At 43.7% G+C, this 19,315-nt stretch overlaps 1 protein-coding gene across 1 annotated transcript in view; it reads right to left on the bottom strand.

Annotated features, from left to right (window-relative positions):
* The window catches only part of nnt (nicotinamide nucleotide transhydrogenase), a 62,343-nt gene extending 43,349 nt beyond the window's left edge, over positions 1-18,994 (bottom strand). The window contains exons 1-9 of the mRNA XM_064977727.1: positions 18,932-18,994; positions 16,268-16,471; positions 9,570-9,799; positions 9,201-9,418; positions 8,548-8,724; positions 7,259-7,446; positions 1,813-1,946; positions 1,359-1,550; positions 943-1,096 (exon numbers count right to left, since the gene is read on the bottom strand). Of these exons, the coding sequence (XP_064833799.1) occupies positions 943-1,096; positions 1,359-1,550; positions 1,813-1,946; positions 7,259-7,446; positions 8,548-8,724; positions 9,201-9,418; positions 9,570-9,799; positions 16,268-16,427 (1,453 nt within the window). The 5' untranslated portion in view covers positions 16,428-16,471; positions 18,932-18,994. The remainder of the gene's footprint in view (positions 1-942; positions 1,097-1,358; positions 1,551-1,812; positions 1,947-7,258; positions 7,447-8,547; positions 8,725-9,200; positions 9,419-9,569; positions 9,800-16,267; positions 16,472-18,931) is intronic.
* Positions 18,995-19,315: the final 321 nt, after the last annotated feature.

Here is a 19,315-nt window from a genome sequence, read left to right as displayed (position 1 = left end):
CAAGCAGTCTTTATCCATAACATGATGCAGCCACCACTATGCTTAAATATGGAGTGTGGAACTCAGTAAATGTGTTGTATTGGATTTGCCCCAAACATAACACTTTGTATTCAGGATAAGTTAAATTGCTTTGCCACATTTTGTTGCAGTATTACTTTAGTGGCTTTAGTGCCAAACAGGATGCATGTTTTGGAATATATTTGTATTCTGTACAGGCTTCCTTCTTTTCACTCTGTCAGTTAGCTTGGTATTGTGGAGTAACTACAGTTTACTATCACAGCCATTAAACTAACGGCTTTAAAGTCACCATTGCATTGGCCTAATGGTTAAATCCCTAAGCTGTTTCCTTCCTCTCCGGCAACCGAGTTAGTAAGGATGCTTGCATCTTTGTAGTGACTGGGTATATTGATACACCATCCATAATTTTATTAATAACTTCAACATGCTCAAATAGATATTCAATGTCTGCTTTTTATTTTTTACCCATCTATCAATAGGTGCCCTTTGCGAGGCATTAGTAAACCTCCCTGATGTTCGTGGTTGAAATAGATAATTGTAAGGGTGGGGTACAGAGGATAGGTAGTCATTCTAAAATATGTGTTCAACACTATTATTGAGTCCATGTAACTTATTGTGTGACTTGTTAAGCAAATGTTAACTCCTGAACTTATTTAGGCTTGACCTAACAAAGGTATTGAATACTTACTGACTCAAGACATATCAGCCTTACATTTGTAAACATTTTGAAAAACATAATCCCACTTTGACATTATTGGGTATTGTGTGTAGGCCAGTGACCAAAACATCTAAATGTAATCCATTTTAAATGCAGGCTGTAACACAACAAAATGTGGAACAATTCAAGGGGTGTGAATACTTTCTAAAGGCACTGTAAGTATAAATGAATGAAGTGTCTAGGCAGTCAGTAATGGTGTGTCTCACCTCCAGTGTACATGCCAGCGGTGGTTAGGGTAGCCTTGAAGGGGGACACGGCAGCAGCCTTCTCCTTAGCCAGCTCCTGCTTGCTCTTTGGTTTGGGAGGGGCTGCCACTGGGATGTTATCGGGCAGAGGAGCTGGGAAGAGGTTGGTTCCATTCTGCACCAGATAGAAAGGTGGAAATCATAGAGAACACCAAACAAACAAAAGTCAACTATGCATGGATGTACATTTGAGATCAAAGTTTCATTTTCACCAAACACAATCAAAACACTTCATTATCACCAAACAAACCAACAAAGACTATTTTAATTTGTCAACTGTAAGAACTAGAGTATAGCGTCAACATTATCTAATTAACCAGTCTTATCTAAAAACAGATAACCAAGGAAACCAAACCCATTTAACCCAGATGATTCACCTGCATGACAACAGATCCTCTGATGACATGGTCCATGGTTCCGTAGTTAAACTTCTCCTTGACCTCATAGTTGAAGTTCTCAGTAGAAGGGCTGATGGCACGGATGAGTTTGGTCAGGTTGTTTGAGTACAGGGTGCTGGACTGGGTGGGCAGGCGGCTGGGAAGGTCGGTGAAGCCAATGTGGGTCACACCCTAAGAACAAATCACATAAGCCATTATTTTATTGAAGACCAGAATTGTGCACTCTCACTTTGACCGGTTAAAATAGGACTGAATTACAATACTGCAACAAGGTGACCTGGTGGTATGATTTCAGTGCTAGGGAAACCAAACACAGAAGCTAACAAAATGACTGACAATAAGGAGCCGGGTTCACCACAACATCACAAGGGAAAACAGTGATAATGAAATTGAAGGTAATAATGATAAGCGACTGTGGACAGGCCCATCTGACCTTGTGTACAGACAGTTCTCCAGGCACCGTGGTCTCGATGTTTCCTCCAGCCTCAGCAGCCAGGTCCACCACCACAGAGCCATCCTTCATGCTCTCCACCATATCCTTGGTGATCAGGATGGGAGCCTTGCGACCTGGCGACACATCACCATGGTGACAAAGGCGTCTTGTCTGAGGTACCAACAAGGTGCTCTATCAGCAGCAGACCTCTATTCAGCCTTCTGTACAATAAAGTCTTCAAATATGGATTTAAATGACAATGAATCTAACCCTTGAAAATAAACAAATTGCAGTTTGTTTTTCTCGGTTTACTCTAGGCAATGTTTTCGCGTCTCTTCTGATGTTTACAGTAGCTTTCAAGTCAACAGATCTCATGAGAACACAGAGAAAATCAAAATCATGTCGAACTGGTCAGAACAGAAGGCATCAGTACTGATCAGGCTAGGGTAGGCTGGTGTCAAACAGACAAAAGGTGTCGGTCTCTCCAACCAACAGGACAGTAGCATTAGTATAGGGGACAGGACAACATGCCCTAGGGCACATGAAGTCAGTGGAGAGGAGAATGTCATTCATAACTATAGTGGCGTGCGAAAGTATTCACCCCCCTTGGCATTTTTCCTATTTTGTTGCCTTACAACCTGGAATTAAAATGGATTTTGGGGGGGGGGGGGGGGGGTTGTACCATTTGATTTACACAATATGCCTACCACTTTGAAGATGCTAAAATATTTTCTCTTGTGAAACAAAGAAAAAAAAACTGAAAACTTGAGCATGCATAACTATTCACTCCCCCCAAAGCCAATACTTTGTAGAGCCACATTTTGCAATTACAGCTACAAGTCTCTTGGGGTATGTCTCTATAAGCTTGGCACATCTAGCCACTGGGATTTTTGCCCATTCTTCAAGGCAAAACTGCTCCAGCTCCTTCAAGTTGGATGGCTTCCGCTGGTGTACATCAATATTTAAGTCATACCACAGGTCTGGGCTCTGACTAGGCCATTCCGTGCCATTTAAATGTTTCCCCTTAAACCACTCGAGTGATGATTTAGCACTATGCTTTGGGTCATTGTCCTGCTGGAAGGTGAACCTCCGTCCCAGTCTCAAATCTCTGGAAGACTTTTTTTCTGGCCACAGCTCTGTGGCCAAAGCCCAGCTCTGTGGAGTGTACGGCTTAAAGTGGTCCTATGGACAGATACTCCAATCTCCGCTGTGGAGCTTTGCAGCTCCTTCAGGGTTATCGTTGGTCTCTTTGTTGCCTCTGATTAATGCCCTCCTTGCCTGGTCTGTGAGTTTTGGTAGGCGGACATCTCTTGGCAGGTTTGTTGTGGTGCCATATTCTTTCCATTTTTTAAATAATGGATTTAAGTGGTGCTCAGTGGGATGTTCAAAGTTTCAGATATTTTTTTTATAACCCAACCATGATCTGTACTTCTCCACAACTTTGTCTCTGACCTGTTTGGAGAGCTCCTTGGTCTTCATGGTGCAACTTGCTTGGTGGCGCCCCTTGCTTAGTGGTGTTGCAGACTCTGGGGCCTTTTGTAACAGGTGTATATATACTGAGATCATGTGACAAATAAAGTCCACCTGTGAGCAATCTAACTAATGTGACTTCTGAAGGTAATTGGTTGCACCAGATCTTATTTAGAGCTTCATAGCAAAGGGTTGAATACATATACACACACACACCACTATTTTAGATTTTTTTTAAAGTCTTTTTTCCCCGTTTCACTTCAACAATTAGGACTATTTTGTATGTCCATCGCATGAAATCCAAATAATAATCCATTTAAATTACAGGTTGTAATGCAACAAAAATAGGAAAAACGCCAAGGGGGTTGAATACTTTTGCAAGTCACTGTACGGCTGCATATCTTATCACAGCCGTCAACCAATGTAAACAAGGGATGAGAATGTAGAGTTTTGCTTTTCCTTGTGTGCTTTTTAGTTGTTCAGTTTTTATTTCTATTCTTTTGTATCATGTTTTTTTTAATCACATTGAGTTGCATTCAATGCCTGAAATTAGCTGTTTACAAAGCTTGATTTGATCATAGCAATATCTCTATGGTGTCTCTGTGGTCTGTTATAGGCTGCGACAGGAACGGAATAATATCAACTCAGCCTTGAGGGGCAGAGTTAACCAGAAGAATAGGACCTAAACACTACCTTAACTACACTAGGTAACGGAGCTGATGGAGCCTTAAAGCAGCTTAGTGTCTGAGAGGATTGGACAGATGAGAGCTGACCATAGCAATACATGCATTTCATACATGATTGAGGTAGAACAAAACAAATGGGTGAAATCAGGGGTGACAATAGCCTGGTTGCCAGATCTCCTGCTCTGAAGCCAAACTGTTTGATGACAATGGTGTGAGTAGGCCAGAACACAAACAGATCAGACCAGGAGGACTGCAGTGCAGCTTAAGATGTAAAGGGAAAGTAAAGCCAGTAGATTAGGCGGACAAAGAGATAGGGGTAGTGAGGGACGTTTCCCTGAGGAAGGGGATAGATCGGGGTAGTGAGGGGCGTCTCCCTGCGGGAGAACAGATGTAGCCCTTGGTTCACTCCAGACCTGACTGCCCTCGACCAGCACAAAAACATCCTGTGGCGGACTGCAATAGCATCGAATAGTCCCCGCGATATGCAAATGTTCAGGGAAGTCAGGAACCAATACACGCAGTCAGTCAGGAAAGCAAAGGCTAACTTTTTCAAACAGAAATTTGCATCCTGTAGCTCAAACTCCAAAAAGTTTTGGGACACTAAAGTCCATGGAAAACAAGAGCACCTCCTAGCAGCTCCCACTGCACTGAGGCTAGGTAACACTGTCACCACCGATAAATCCACAACAAGCATTTCTCTACAGCTGGCCATGCTTTCCTTCTGGCTACCCCAACTGTGGCGGTAGGGTAGCCTAGTGGTTAGAGCGTTGGACTAGTAACCGAAAGGTTGCAAGTTCAAATCTGTCGTTCTGCCCCTGAACAGGCAGTTAACCCACTGTTCCTAGGCCGTCATTGAAAATAAGAATTTGTTCTTAACTGACTTGCCTGGTTAAATAAAAGGTTAAAAAATATTTTTTTAAATCCGGCCAAAAGCTCCGCACCCCCCACAGCTACTTGCCCAAGCCTCCCCAGCTTCTCTTTCACCCAAATCCGTAGATATAAGACCCGTACAAATAAGCTGGGCTAGACAACCTGGACCCTTGCTTTCTAAAATTATCCGCCACCATTGTTAAAACCCCTATTACCAGTCTGTTCAACCTCTCCTTCGTATTGTCCGAGATCCCTAAAGATTGGAAAGCTGACGCGGTCATCCCCCTCTTCAAAGGGGGTGACACTCCAGACCCAAACTGTTATAGACCTATATCTATCCTGCCTTTCTAAAGTCTTCGAAAGCCAAGTTAATAAACAGATCACTGACAATTTTGAATCCCACCGTACCTTCTCTGTGCAATCCGGTTTCCGAGCTGGTCAATGGTCCACCTCAGCCACGCTCAAGGTACTAAACGATATCATAACCGCCATGGATAAAAGATTGTACTGTGTAGCCGTCTTCATCGACCTGGCCAAGGCTTTCGACTGTCAATCACCGTATTCTTATCGGCAGACTCAACAGCCTTGGTTTCTCAAATGACTGCCACGACTGGTTCACCAACTATTTCTCAGACAGAGTTCAGTGAGTCAAATCGGCGGCCCTGTTGTCCGGACCTCTGGCAGTCTCTATGACAGGGTTAAATTATCAGGCCGACTCTTTTCTCTGTATATGTCAATGATGTCGCTCTTGCTGATTGTGATTCCCTGATCCACCTCTACACAGATGACACCATTCTGTATACATCTGGCCCTTCTTTGGACACTGTGTTAACAAACCTCCAAACGAGCTTCAATGACATACAACACTCCTTCCGTGTCTTCCAACTGCTCTTAAATGCTAGTAAAACTAAATGCATGCTTTTTCGACCAGCATCACACTGTGGACAGTTCTGACAGAATATGTGGACAACTACAAACACCTAGGTGTCTAGCTAGGCTGTAAACTTTCCTTCTAGGCTCACATTAAGCATCTCCAATCCAAAATTAAATCTTGAGTTGGATTCCTATTTCGCAATAAAGCCTCCTTCACTCACGCCGCCAAACATACCCTCGTAAAACTGACTATCCTACAGATCCTCGATTTCGGCAATGTCATTTACAAAATAGCCTCTAACACTCTACTCCGCACATTGAATGCAGTCTATCACAGTGCCATCCGTAAAGCTCACTATCTCAACTCACAATAACAACACCCACCCGTAGCACGCGTTCCAGCAGGTATATCTCACTGGTCATCCCCAAAGCCAACACCTCCTTTGGCCGCCTTTCCTTCCAGTTCTCTGCTCCCAACGACTGGAACGAATTGCAAAAATCGCTGAAGCTGGAGACTTATATTTCCCTCAATAAGTTTACACATCAGCTATCTGAGCAGCTAACAGATCACTGCAACTGTACATAGCCCATCTGTAAATAGCCCATCCAATCGACCTACCTCATCCCCATATTGTTTTTTATTTACTTTTCTGCTCTTTTGCACACCAGTATTTCTACTTGATCATCATCATCTGTACATCTCACTCCAGTGTTAATCTGTTAAATTGTAATTACTTCACTACTATGGCCTATTTATTGCCTTACCTCCTCACGCCATTTGCACACACTGTATATAGACTTTCCTTATTCTATTGTGTTATTGACTGTACGCTTGTTTATTCCATGTGTAACTACACTGTTGTTGTTTGTGTCGCACTGCTTTGCTTTATCTTGGCCAGGTCGCAGTTGTAAATGAGAACTTCAACTAGCTAACCTGGTTAAATAAAGGTGAAATAAAATAATACATAAAAATGGGGGTAGTGAGGGGCATCTCCCTGTGGGAGGGGATAGATGGGGGTAGTGAGGGGCATCTCCCTGTGGGAGGGGATAGATGGAGTGTCTCCCTGTGGGAGTGAGGGGCATCTCCCTTGGGAGGGGAGATAGATGGGGGTAGTGAGGGGCATCTCCCTGTGGGAGGGGATAGATGGGGGTAGTGAGGGGCATCTCCCTGTGGGAGGGGATAGATGGGGGTAGTGAGGGGCATCTCCCTGTGGGAGGGGATAGATGGGGGTAGTGAGGGGCATCTCCCTGTGGGAGGGGATAGATGGGGGTAGTGAGGGGCATCTCCCTGTGGGAGGGGATAGATGGGGGTAGTGAGGGGCATCTCCCTGTGGGAGGGGATAGATGAGGGTAGTGAGGGGCATCTCCCTGTGGGAGGGGATAGATGGGGGTAGTGAGGGGCATCTCCCTGTGGGAGGGGATAGATGGGGGTAGTGAGGGGCATCTCCCTGTGGGAGGGGATAGATGGGGGTAGTGAGGGGCATCTCCTTGTGGGAGGGGATAGATGGGGGGTAGTGAGGTGTGGTTGCTTAGATCACTGTACAAACCGGGGATGAGTGCCGTACTGATGAGGATGTCTACTTCCAGACACTGCTTAGCAAACAGCTTCATCTCAGCCTCGATGAACTCCTTGGACATCTCTTTGGCGTAGCCGCCCTGACCGTCGCCGGCCTCCTTAATGTCCACCTCCAGAGTCTCAGCTCCCAGAGACTTGAACTGCTCTAAGGCTGCCGCTCTGGGGAGGGAACACAGGGAATGTCATGGAAGGCACTGGCAAGAGGGACGGGGTGCTTAATGAAAGCCCCTGATACATTCAAAAGCATCACTGCAGGAGCTTAGGCTATGTCTATGATTGTTGTAAAATCTCCAAGTAGTAAACAATGTTACACAATGGTCGGGGTGGGGAGATTCAAATCTTTGAATCTGGAGAGTAAAAACAGCAAATAACAGCGTTTTATCCCATTATTCCACCCTTTAAAGTAAGTGGAAGCAATCTGCAGTTTTCCAAAGACAATGAGCTGCAAGTTGTCATATGTCATGCAGCTACTACCACCAACTGGAGAATTAGCAACATCACACTTTCAAATCCATTAAAGAGACTTAGACAGCAGCCAATCTGGGGTGAGTTAGTTGAAATAAAAGCAAAGGTGAAGGAATCTGGTCAGAAATCATTTGTAACCTAGGATAGGATAAAGTAATCCTTCTCACCCCCCCCCCCCTTAAATGATTTAGATGCACTATTGTAAAGTGGCTGTTCCACTGGATGTCAGAAGGTGAATTCACCAATTTGTAAGTCGCTCTGGATAAGAGCGTCTGCTAAATGACTTAAATGTAATGTAATGTAACATTTTATCAGGTTTTTTTTTTTAAAACAGCTTGTACCCCCATGCCATAAATAGTTAACCAAATAGCTACCCGGACTACCTGCATTGACCCTTCAAATAGCAACTCTTTTGACTCTGCTGTTACTGTTTATCATCTATCCTGTTGCCACTTTATCCCTACATGTACCCCTGCACTCGGTCCTGGTACCACGTGTATGTAAACAAGTTATCGTGACTCATTGTAGATTTATTCTTCCTGTTATTATTTTCCTATTATTTCTTTATTTTTCTCTGTGCTTTATTGGGATGGACCCGCCAGTAAGCATTTCACTGTTAGTCCACACCTGTTGTTCACGAAGCATGTGACAAATAAAATTGGATTTTTTTTTTTTTTAATCTCAAAACAAATATCAGGGCAGCTCTATAATGTGATAATGAACCAACCAATGAGTCCCAGTGATTTCATTGGTAAAGTAATAACTGAATATCCAGGGTTGGGTGGTCCCACTCACCGAGTGTCAAAGCCCCTGACGATAGCACCCATGGATCTGGCAGTACCAGCAGCAGCCAGGCCTGCTACTCCTCCTCCAATGATCAGCACCTTGGCAGGTGGGACCTTCCCAGCAGCAGTGATCTGTCCAGTGAAGAAGCGCCCGAAGCTGTTGGCTGCCAGCACCACAGCTTTGTATCTGGAAACACAGGGACAGAAAAATGGCCAATTACAAATACTGTCAGAGCATGTCTACCCAGCCTCAAAACACATCACAAGCAATTTACTCTGCCAAGTGGACCACACACACACACACACACACACACACACACAATGATGCAGCTGGACAGACACAGTAGTGAGCTGACCAAGAGAAGTGCATTCAACACAAATGTCTTCCATTTACTGACATGACAACCTCCCTCATTAAAACAAACTGCTTCAGACACAGGCTCGTTCATTCTAGTTGCATTTCAAAATACTTGTCTTGGACATAGATTTGTACCTTTGAAGATTCAGCTTTTACTTGTCTCTCTAGTCTTCCAGCATCGTCTCACGATTTAGCCATTTGTAATTGTAAGCTACACAAATAAAGCACATTAGCAAGAAAAAGGCCAGTGGCACAGCTCTGGGAGTCCACCCTCCCCTCCCTCACACCACCCATACCGTCTTCACCCTGCAATGTTAGCCATGGAGCTGAGAGCGTCGTAGCCCTGTGCGATGGTGACGCGGGGCACCTGGTCCATGGCCAGCACAGTGGCCTTCCTCTGGGACAGCATGTCCATCAGCTCAGGGTTCTGGGCCGGGTAGATGAAGCTGAACAGAGTGGCTGCCTCCTTCATCAGCTCCACCTCATGGGCTCCCAGCTCAGGGTTGAAGACGGGAGCACGCACCTGAGAGAGACAGATAAAAACACAGACAGAGACAAGCAATAGAGATGTTTGATATAAAATCCCTTGCGCGATACAATAGTTACCATGGCAGCAAATGAGGGTGAATGACTATCCACCCTATTTTCATCACTTACACAGCCTCTTCCCTTACCTTGACCAGCACATCAGAGGCCAGGACATCTTTGACATCTTTGATGGTGGCTCCAGCCTGGATGTAGTGTTGATCGGGGAACTTGGAGGGCTCTCCTGCCCCAGACTCCACCACCACGTTGAAGCCCTGTTTGATAAGGGCCTGCACTCCAGCCGGGGACAGAGCCACACGGCGCTCATTCTGGAAGATCTCCTTCGGTACACCCACTGTCAGCTGCTTATAGGGAATACCTGCAAGAACAGTAACACAATTCTAAGGTAAGTTTTGTAATCTGCAAAGATATGTTGAAGAAAACTAGGTAAATCTTAAAAACATCCACATTCAGAAAACTAGAAATACCATATTAAGAAGCTGTGTTGCCATTTTCATATGTTGACATGTATTGCAATAAATCTACCAATTTTGCTGAAGATGATATCAAGTTGGAGCCTTGGGTTTCAAAACATATTATGTACAGCATTCAACATTCATAAAACAGTTGACCAATTCAAAACTAAATATCTACTACTAGTGACGGGGAGGATACATAGTTACATATTGGGATATTATTTAATGATATATCGAATTGTATAGTTTTCACAAGGTCGCACCAAAACTCAGCCATTTTTCTTTTTAATTAGGGAGCCAATATGTTTTGAGCACTTTTATTTCCACGATTGATAAAAAACTCGTTCTCATGGCTCCACCTTGTCCGTCTGCAGCAGACATACGGTGAGAAATGTTTGGTATATCGAATAGCAATACATATAGAATCGTGATACATATCGTATCGGCACCTAAGCATTGCGATAATATAGCATAGGGAGGTCCCTGGCAATTCCCTGCGCTATCAGTTACTCTGCACTCATGAATGAGGTGGAATTGGGAGGGGTAGGATATATGATGCACTGTATTTTACAACAATCACTGCTCATCAGAGGGACATTGTACACTACTTTGGAGACCTTTGAGACTTCTATGTACAATAAACCACTCAACTGTCTGTGCCAAATCCTCCTTATAAGACATAAGCTTCCTCCTCTACCATCTGAACTGTGTGGCCATGTTTGGATACTGGTAGATGCATTCTACTATCAGTACAAAACATAAATAGATGACTCAAGAAGAAAGACCCATCGCTTACGACAAAAAAAAATATATATAATACTCTTTATTGGGCACTGGTCAAAATCACATTTTCACCTTTTTATAGGCTACAATTTGTCAATTCTACCAAGAGTGAGTTTACTGTGACGGTGTCTACTGCCTTCATCGTAAGAAAGATCACATGCCCCCTTCGGAAATTTCCACTCTTGGTCTATAGATAAAGAGCATTGGAATGTCTGGCTGTCACCACCCTATACTGACTCAGAGCAGAGTGAACCACAAAACTGACCACAAGAACAGGAGTTTTAGCTCTAATTGTTCTTCTGAAAGCAAATGACGATTTGCTGGCAGTAATGTGCAGTCCAGTATAGATATCAATCAGACATTGAAGTATCAGATAAGCAGTGCTGCTACTGGTTAATGAGGCAGAGATATAAGGCTGATGTGGTTCACCAATAGGTGAAAGCGACAGTTATGGAGACAACAATGTAAAGATGTGTTTAGCAGACGTGTCTTCTCAGATAGGCCCCTTTAGTTGATACTCTGCCAGGAAAAGCATCTGCCAGCAGTCAGAGTGCCAAGAACGTCAATCATGACAGGCCTGTCTCAAAAAGACTTGCAGAGTCCAGCTACAACCACACCAAACGAACACATCAGCGCATAACTACACATACAGGATCACTAAGGCTAACGTCTGTCCTCCTCTGGGTACATTCCACAGACTTACACAGTAATTATGACAACTTCCGGAGGATGTCCTCCAACCTATCAGAGCTCTTGCAGCATGAATTTACATGTCAATCCAATCAAAGGATCAGAAAATTAATCTAGTACTGAAAGCGAGAGGGCAAGAGCTGGCTAGCTATATTTGGTTGTATTCACTCTGCTAGCTGAATGCAACTAGCTAGTTTAGCCTACTCAAACACCCGGCTCAAACAAAGAGGGATGCTATGTGAGCTAGGTGGCTATGGCTGTCCAACACTGGAACTATTTCAAGGCAAGGTAAGCTTTTGGTTTTATTAATTTATTGCTGCCGGTATAACTGCTAAACTGCTTTCTGACTACACTGTACCATGTGATTGTAGCGAGTTACTAACACGTTGTGGCGAAATCTGCACGGAGCCTTCACCATGCACTGCCACTTTAAGAGCACATGAGCAGTAAGGAAGGAGGAGATAAAGAGAGCTCATTCAGCTCTTTGGGGAGGGGCTCTTGGCTGGCGCGACAGTCTCTACCCAAGAGCAGCAATGCAATATCTATACATGCCACGCGCTCATTGCTAGAAAAAGTAACCTGACCGAACAGAGCGGAAGCAACAAAATAAATTTGTTGATGTGAATCTTTTTGAGAGCACCATCCGTTTCCTGGGCGGCTTGCTGAGCACTTACCATCTGACTGAAGACACTCTGTTCCTGGACAAGGCTAAAGATATAGGAACGAGATTAATGCCCACCATGAAGCCTTTAGACAGCACAGCTAGCGGTCTTATTCCTATTCCGCAACAATTATTGGTTCCTCTGACTGTTAGGAACTGGAGAGGGAAGGCCATAATCGACACAGGGGCATCTTACACCCTGATACAAGAGGCCCTGTGGCAAAACATGGCATTACCTCATGAGGAGTTACAAACATGGGAGGAGGGACCATTGTACTTGGCCAATGGAGAACCTACCACTCCCTTGGGCTGGATTAGTATAATAATAAAACTGCATGGTGAGACTATTAACCTTCCTGTGGCTATTCTTGCAGATTCAAGCCTTGCATTTGCTGTAGTCCTTGGCCTAGACTTCCTGTTCTTCAGTGGACTGACCATCTCGATGTCCGAACCCTCCTATCGGCTGCACTCTGACTATTCTCAGCCTCATCCATTTCAACCTGGTAATGCACTGATTTCAGGCTGGAGCCTGATACATTATGCAGAGTCCGGACAAGGTCAAGTCAGAGACAGAGAAAATATAAAGAGACAAAGACAAAAACATATTCCACCAGTGAAGTCCGAGAACCCAACTATCACCCTGATTACCGCCGTACCCCCCCCTTCTACCCGAGAGCAAAAACAAACCTGATGCGGATTTCTACATCAAACAAGCAGTGGAACAGGCATATCTGTCAGATGATGAAAGGTGGCAGCTCTCCCAGATGTTGGACATTAACAGTGAGGTTTGTACTCTTACACTCGGCCGTACAACCGTCTTCAAACACAAAATCTATACCCGGCATGAGGTCCCCATTAAGCAGCGTCCCTACAGGCTGTCCCCTGCCAAACTGGCAATTCTCAATGAACAGCTCAAAAGCATGTTGGAGAATGAAATTGTGGAACCTTCTTTTTCCGGATGGGCTTCTCCGGTTGTCCTGATTCCTAAGAAAGATGGTGGATATCGATTCTGTGTGGACTACAGGAAGCCGAATGCCATAACAGAAAGCGATGCCTACCCTTTACCAAACATAAATGACATACTGGAATCTCTGGCAGGAGCATCCATCTTTAGTAATCTGGATCTGAACAGTGGCTATTGGCAGGTGTCAATGGATCCCGCTAGTCAGGACAAGAATGCCTTTGTCACCCCTGCTGGTTTGTACTCCTTCAAAGTCATGCCTTTTGGTTTGAAGAATGCTCCAGCAACCTTCCAAAGGTTGATGGAGACTGTCCTGGGAGATCTGAGGGGTAGAAATTGTCTTGTGTATCTGGATGACATCATAATCTACTCCTCCTCTGTCGCGGATCATCTGCAAGACATTCAGTCCGTCTTCGACAGACTAAAGGCTGATGGAAATGGAGCTACTACTTGGAGGCAAAGATCTTCACCGTTGTCACAGACCATGCTGCTCTGCAGTGGGTTCTGGCATCAGGCAAGACCAACAGCCGCCTTATTCGCTGGTCTATCAGACTGCAGAAGTTTGACTTCATCATTGAGTATCGCAAAGGAAAAAACTGAACGTTGTACCAGATGCCCTTTCTCGGATTACAGAGACTGCCAATGTTTGTCCTCCCTTGTGCAGTACTTATGCTAACGCTAAATGTCTGGATGATTCCTTTCCTCTGGATGATGAGAGTGTATGGAGAGCACAGCAGAAGGATGCTGCCATAATGGTGATCCACAAGAGTGTCTGAAGAAGACTCCAAGAGTCGCTTCAATGATAAGTATAGCATAATTCAGGATAAAGTGTATCGAAAAACTCCAAGAGGAGATGGAATACACAGCACCCATTATCGCGTCTTCATTCCCTCTACATTGTGTGACCAGATAATCCAAGCTTATCATGCCAATCCCATGAGTGGCCATCTTGGAGTTTTTAAAACTTATCGAAGACTACAAGAGGTGGTTTACTGGCCAGGCATGTGGGTTGATACCCGGAAGTTTGTACAGCAGTGTCGATATTACTAGTTTATCGATGCCGTGCGCATTCGCGAAAGAGGACTGTCGTTGCTCCAACGTGTACCCAACCATTAACATCAATGCCTTTCTTAAAATCAATACACAGAAGTATATATTTTTAAACCTGCATATTTAGCTAAAAGAATACTATATATACACACACACAGTGAGGGGGGAAAATTTTTTTTATCCCCTGCTGATTTGTACGTTTGCCCACTGACAAAGAAATGATCAGTCTATAATTGTAATGGTAGATTTATTTGAACAGTGAGAGACAGAATAACAACAACAAAATCCAGAAAAACACATGTCAAAAATGTTATAAATTGATTTGCATTTTAATGGGGGAAATAAGTATTTGACCCCTCTGCAAAACATGACTTAGTACTTGGTGGAAAAACCCTTGTTGGCAATCACAGAGGTCAGACATTTCTAGTAGTTGGCCACCAGGTTCGCACACATCTCAGGAGGGATTTTGTCCCACTCCTCTTTGCAGATCTTCTCCAAGTCATTAAGGTTTTGAGGCTGACCTTCAGCTCCCTCCACAGATTTTCTATGGGATTAAGGTCTGGAGACTGGCTAGGCCACTCCAGGACCTTAATGTGCTTCTTCTTGAGCCACTTCTTTGTTGCCTTGTCCATGTGTTTTGGGTCATTGTCATGCTGGAATACCCATCCATGACCCATTTTCAATGCCCTGGCTGAGGGAAGGAGGTTTTCACCCAAGATTTGACAGTACATGGTCCCGTCCATCGTCCCTTTGATGCAGTGAAGTTGTCCTGTCCCCTTAGCAGAAAAACACACCAAGGCATAATGTTTCCACCTCCATGTTTGATGGTGAGGATGGTGTTCTTGGAGTCATTGGCAGCATTCCTCCTCCTCCAAACACAGCAAGTTGAGTTGATACCAAAGAGTTCCATTTTGGTGTCATCTGACCACAACACTTTCACCCAGTTGTCCTCTGAATCATTCAGATGTTCATTGGCAAACTTCAGACGGCATGTATATGTGCTTTCTTGAGCCAGGGGGACCTTGCGGGCGCTGCAGGATTTCAGTCCTTCACAGCATAGTGTTACCAATTGTTTTCTTGGTGACTATGGACTCAGCTGCCTTGAGATCATTGACAAGATCCTCCCGTGTAGTTCTGGGCTGATTCCTCACCGTTCTCATGATCATTGCAACTCCACAAGGTGAGATCTTGCATGGAGCCCCAGGCCGAGGGAGATTGACAGTTCTTTTGTGTTTCTGTTGTCACCTTCTCACCAAGCTGCTTGGCGATGGTCTTGTAGCCCATTCCAGCCTTGTGTAGGTCTACAACCCTGACATCCTTGGAGAGCTCTTCGGTCTTGGCCATGGTGGAGAGTTTGTCATTTGGATTGATTGCTTCTGTGGACAGGTAACTTTTATGCAGGTAACAAACTGAGATTAGGAGCACTCCCTTTAAGAGTGTGCTCCTAATCTCAGCTCGTTACCTGTATAAAAACACCTGGGAGCCAGAAATCTTTCTGATTGAGAGGGGGTCAAATACTTATTTCCCTCATTAAAATGCTAATCAATTTGTAACATTTTTGACATGTGTTTTTCTGGATATCTTTGTTGTTATTCTGTCTCTCACTGTTCAAATAAACCTAACATTAAAATTATAGACTGATCATTTCTTTGTCAGTGGGCAAACGTACAAAATCAGCAGGGGATTAAATACTTTTTGCCGTCACTGTGTGCGTGTATATATATATATAAAATATTTTGGCCATATCGCCGGACCCTAGCTGGAACATGCAAACAGCCAGCAAATTCCGGCTATACAGACCCACACCCCATCACATTTCTGACTCTAATTGCAGGTTTTGCTGGCCGCACAGTCAAGAGAGAAGAGGGTGGGAAGAGGAAGACCTGTGAGTGTACGCTGTAGTATCTATAATATGACCTTGGTTGGTTGCAACAAAAGCAAAAAAAAGAGGTGGCAAAAGAAATGGCCCCTGCCATGCTTCCTCTCCGGACAACTACCAAGACATCCATTGTCTGAGTAAGCAGGCGACTGTGGATGATGATAGGCTACATGTTTGTCCAAAATCTATGGATAACATTTTGATCAACGATCAACTAAGCATAAGAGAAGGCAATCCTGTGTTTTACATTGGTGTGTATGTGCATTGCTATTGTGCTCAAGCTGTTACCTGGGTTACTGTAGCATAGTGCTGGGTGCTGTCGGAGGGAGAGTAGTTATGCTAGTTACCTGGACTGGCGCAGCGGTTGAGAGCTTGCTGAGTCCTGAAGAAGCGCAGGCATGGCGCCTTCACTGACTGGGCACTAGCCTGCAGACGAACACAGGCCACCCCACTGAACAGTGGAGCAGAGCAGCTGGTAGCCACCACACGCAGAAAGCTTGACGCCATCGCAGACACACAAGGAGGAGCAGTGCAGCCGGATCGACCTCCTCCTATAAACACACACACACACCACAACATGGGAAAAAGAAGAGGGGGGCAAGACGGTGAGAGTGTGAACTGTGAACAGTAGAGAAACTGACTGACCTATCGTGGCATGCCCAACTCTGTTCCTAAACAAAAGCCCCTATACCACTGCCTCAGCTGGTCTATCTTTACACACAACTCTGTAGTTAATACAATAAGAATGTTCCCCAGTGTGCTATACACAGACATGTCCATTTAACCTAAAATCATGCAGCAACAGGAAAATATTTGTCCTTATATATATTGCTAGCGTCACAAATATACCCATTTAACTGTTTTCAGCATGTGACAGTACAACTAGTAATAGGCTTTAATATTGACAGGGATCCAGCTGTAAAGTAAGGGGGGGGGGGGGGCAGTCAAGGACACTCCAAATATAATGTCCACAAACGTCCTATGTTTGGCTTAGTCACTTCAGAGGCCTGATGTGTCGAGATAAGAGCTGTTACCAGAGTGAACCTCTTGACTGGAAGACTCTGGTGTGGTTCAGGTCCTAGGGGGTTCCAGGCAGTATTGATTAGATAGTACACCATTACAGAAAACAGGGTCAGTTCAGCAGAGTTGTATGGGCATTCAAAATAATGATCCCAGATATTTAGTGCCTTTTTATCCTATATAATATACAGTGCTTTCAGAAAGTATTCAGTCCCCTTGACTTTTTCCACATTGTTACATTACAGCCTTATTCTAAAATTAATCAAACTTTATATTTTTCCTCAATCTATACACAATGACCCATAATGACAAAGCAAAAACAGGTTTAAAGTGTTATTTTTTACATTTATTTTTAATCAATTATGGAGTAATCAGACACTTCACTCGGTACTTTGTTGAAACACCCTTGGCAGCATCAAGTCTTCTTGGGTATGACGCTACAAGCTTGGCACACCTGTGAAAGTTTCTCTTTCTCTGTTCATCTTTAACTCAATCCTGACTAGTCTCCCAGTCCCTGCCACTCAAAAACATCCCCACAGCAGGATGCTGCCACCACCATGCTTCACCGTATGGATGGCGCCAGGTTTCCTCCAGACGTGACCCTTGGCATTCAGGCCAGAGTTTTCAATCTTGGTTACATCAGGCCAGAGAATATTGTTTCTCATGGTCTGAGAGTCTTTAGGTGCATTTTGGCAAACTGCAAGAGGACAGTCATGTGCCTTTTACTGAGGAGTGGCTTCCATCAGGCCACGACCATAAAGGCCTGATAGGTGGAGTGCTGCAGAGACGGTTGTCCTTCTGGAAGGTTCTCCCATTTCCACAAAGGAACTCTAGAGCTCTGTCAGAGTGACCATCGGGTTCTTGATAACCTTTTGACCAAGGCCCTTCTCCCCGAAATGTTTTACTTAATCAATTTTCATATAAGGCTGTAACAATGTTACAAAATGTGGAAAATGGAAGGGGTCTGAATACTTTCCGAATGCACTGTAAATGTCAGATATTGTGAAACCATGAACTTGAGAGAGTGCGTTTATTGTATAGGCTTACAATTCATTAGGCCTAGTTTACCAACCAGTTTCAGTGCTAGAAGGAGGAATGCATTTGCTAATGCTACAAATTCTGTCTTGACATAGCTAGTTAGCTACTGAATGAAGGCAGACATGCTACCTGCAGATTAAACTATAATTTATTGCACTATATGCTGATCAAGCAGATTTCATAGAAACAGTGGGTTTCCTTTCCACACTGTAAACTTCAACTTGTGTGTGACCTCATTTCTTCAGAAAACCAAAATTATCGGGCTTAATTTAAAAACTCTAACGTTAGCTAGCTACCAAAATACATACCACGTCAGCAATATGATTCGCCTGGCAGGCTTAATAAACCAAAATCGTCTACTGACCATTGTTGTTCAGCTATGTAGCTAGCTAGTCCAGCCAGATATCTTTGGTCTAACGTTAACTACCTGTGTCGCTTTTGATGTGAATTAAGTTTGACATATACGTTAAATCGGCATTTGTTTATATTGCCAATATAATTATGCAAACATACGTGCATAGACATCTCACGAGCCAACAAAAGCGAATGACGAAAATAATCTCATTCATTCATTCATTGCAACAGCACCAATTTGTCATTTGGGTTATGATAGTTAGCATATACTGATTATTTGCTGTGTAAAAATGCATGTCATTATTTGTAGTTTTCGCCTCAAAATACTGTGCATCAGCTGAACAGATAGCGATCCATCTGTTCAGAACGGATTTAGAGCAGTTGCCGACCATCACTTCCCTTTTTGTATTGAATGAAAGGACTCGGCAGCAAAACTAGCTAACGCGAATGCTAACAAACAAAAACTAAGCTTTTTTGCAACAAACTGGAGGCCATCGAGGCTTTCACTTTCCACAACACAGCTGTTTGTGTGTAAAAAAAAAAACAACAGGTCTAAAAAAAATAATAAAAAAAAGCTTTCTTTAAATAACACAACTGACCTTTGCAGACTGTCTTGATTTTGTGAACCACAGCACAGCCGAAAATTCTTTCCAACCGGAAGAAATTACATGAATTGGACAGAACCGCCCACTTCATACAGTCAACAAGAGTACAGCATATTACCTACCAGGGTATTGCAATATATAATTTTGAATAGACATTTAAGCGTTTTTGAGGTGGTCACCATAATTATCAATAGAAGGATTTACTCCATACTTATTTGTCAAAGTGATGCTCAAGAATAAAACGTTGAATTGTGGGTTTATCTTTTTTGATCATATTGGGAACATAATGTAGCAATTAAATCATGGTTGCATAAACATATAACATGAAATAAGATGTGGCTTTTCTTATCTTGAGAGTGAGTAATTCAAAAATAATAC

The sequence above is a fragment of the Oncorhynchus masou genome, chromosome 11 (assembly GCF_036934945.1).
Source record: "Oncorhynchus masou masou isolate Uvic2021 chromosome 11, UVic_Omas_1.1, whole genome shotgun sequence".
NCBI lineage: Eukaryota > Metazoa > Chordata > Actinopteri > Salmoniformes > Salmonidae > Oncorhynchus > Oncorhynchus masou.
This window is presented reverse-complemented; position numbering and strand designations above follow the sequence as displayed.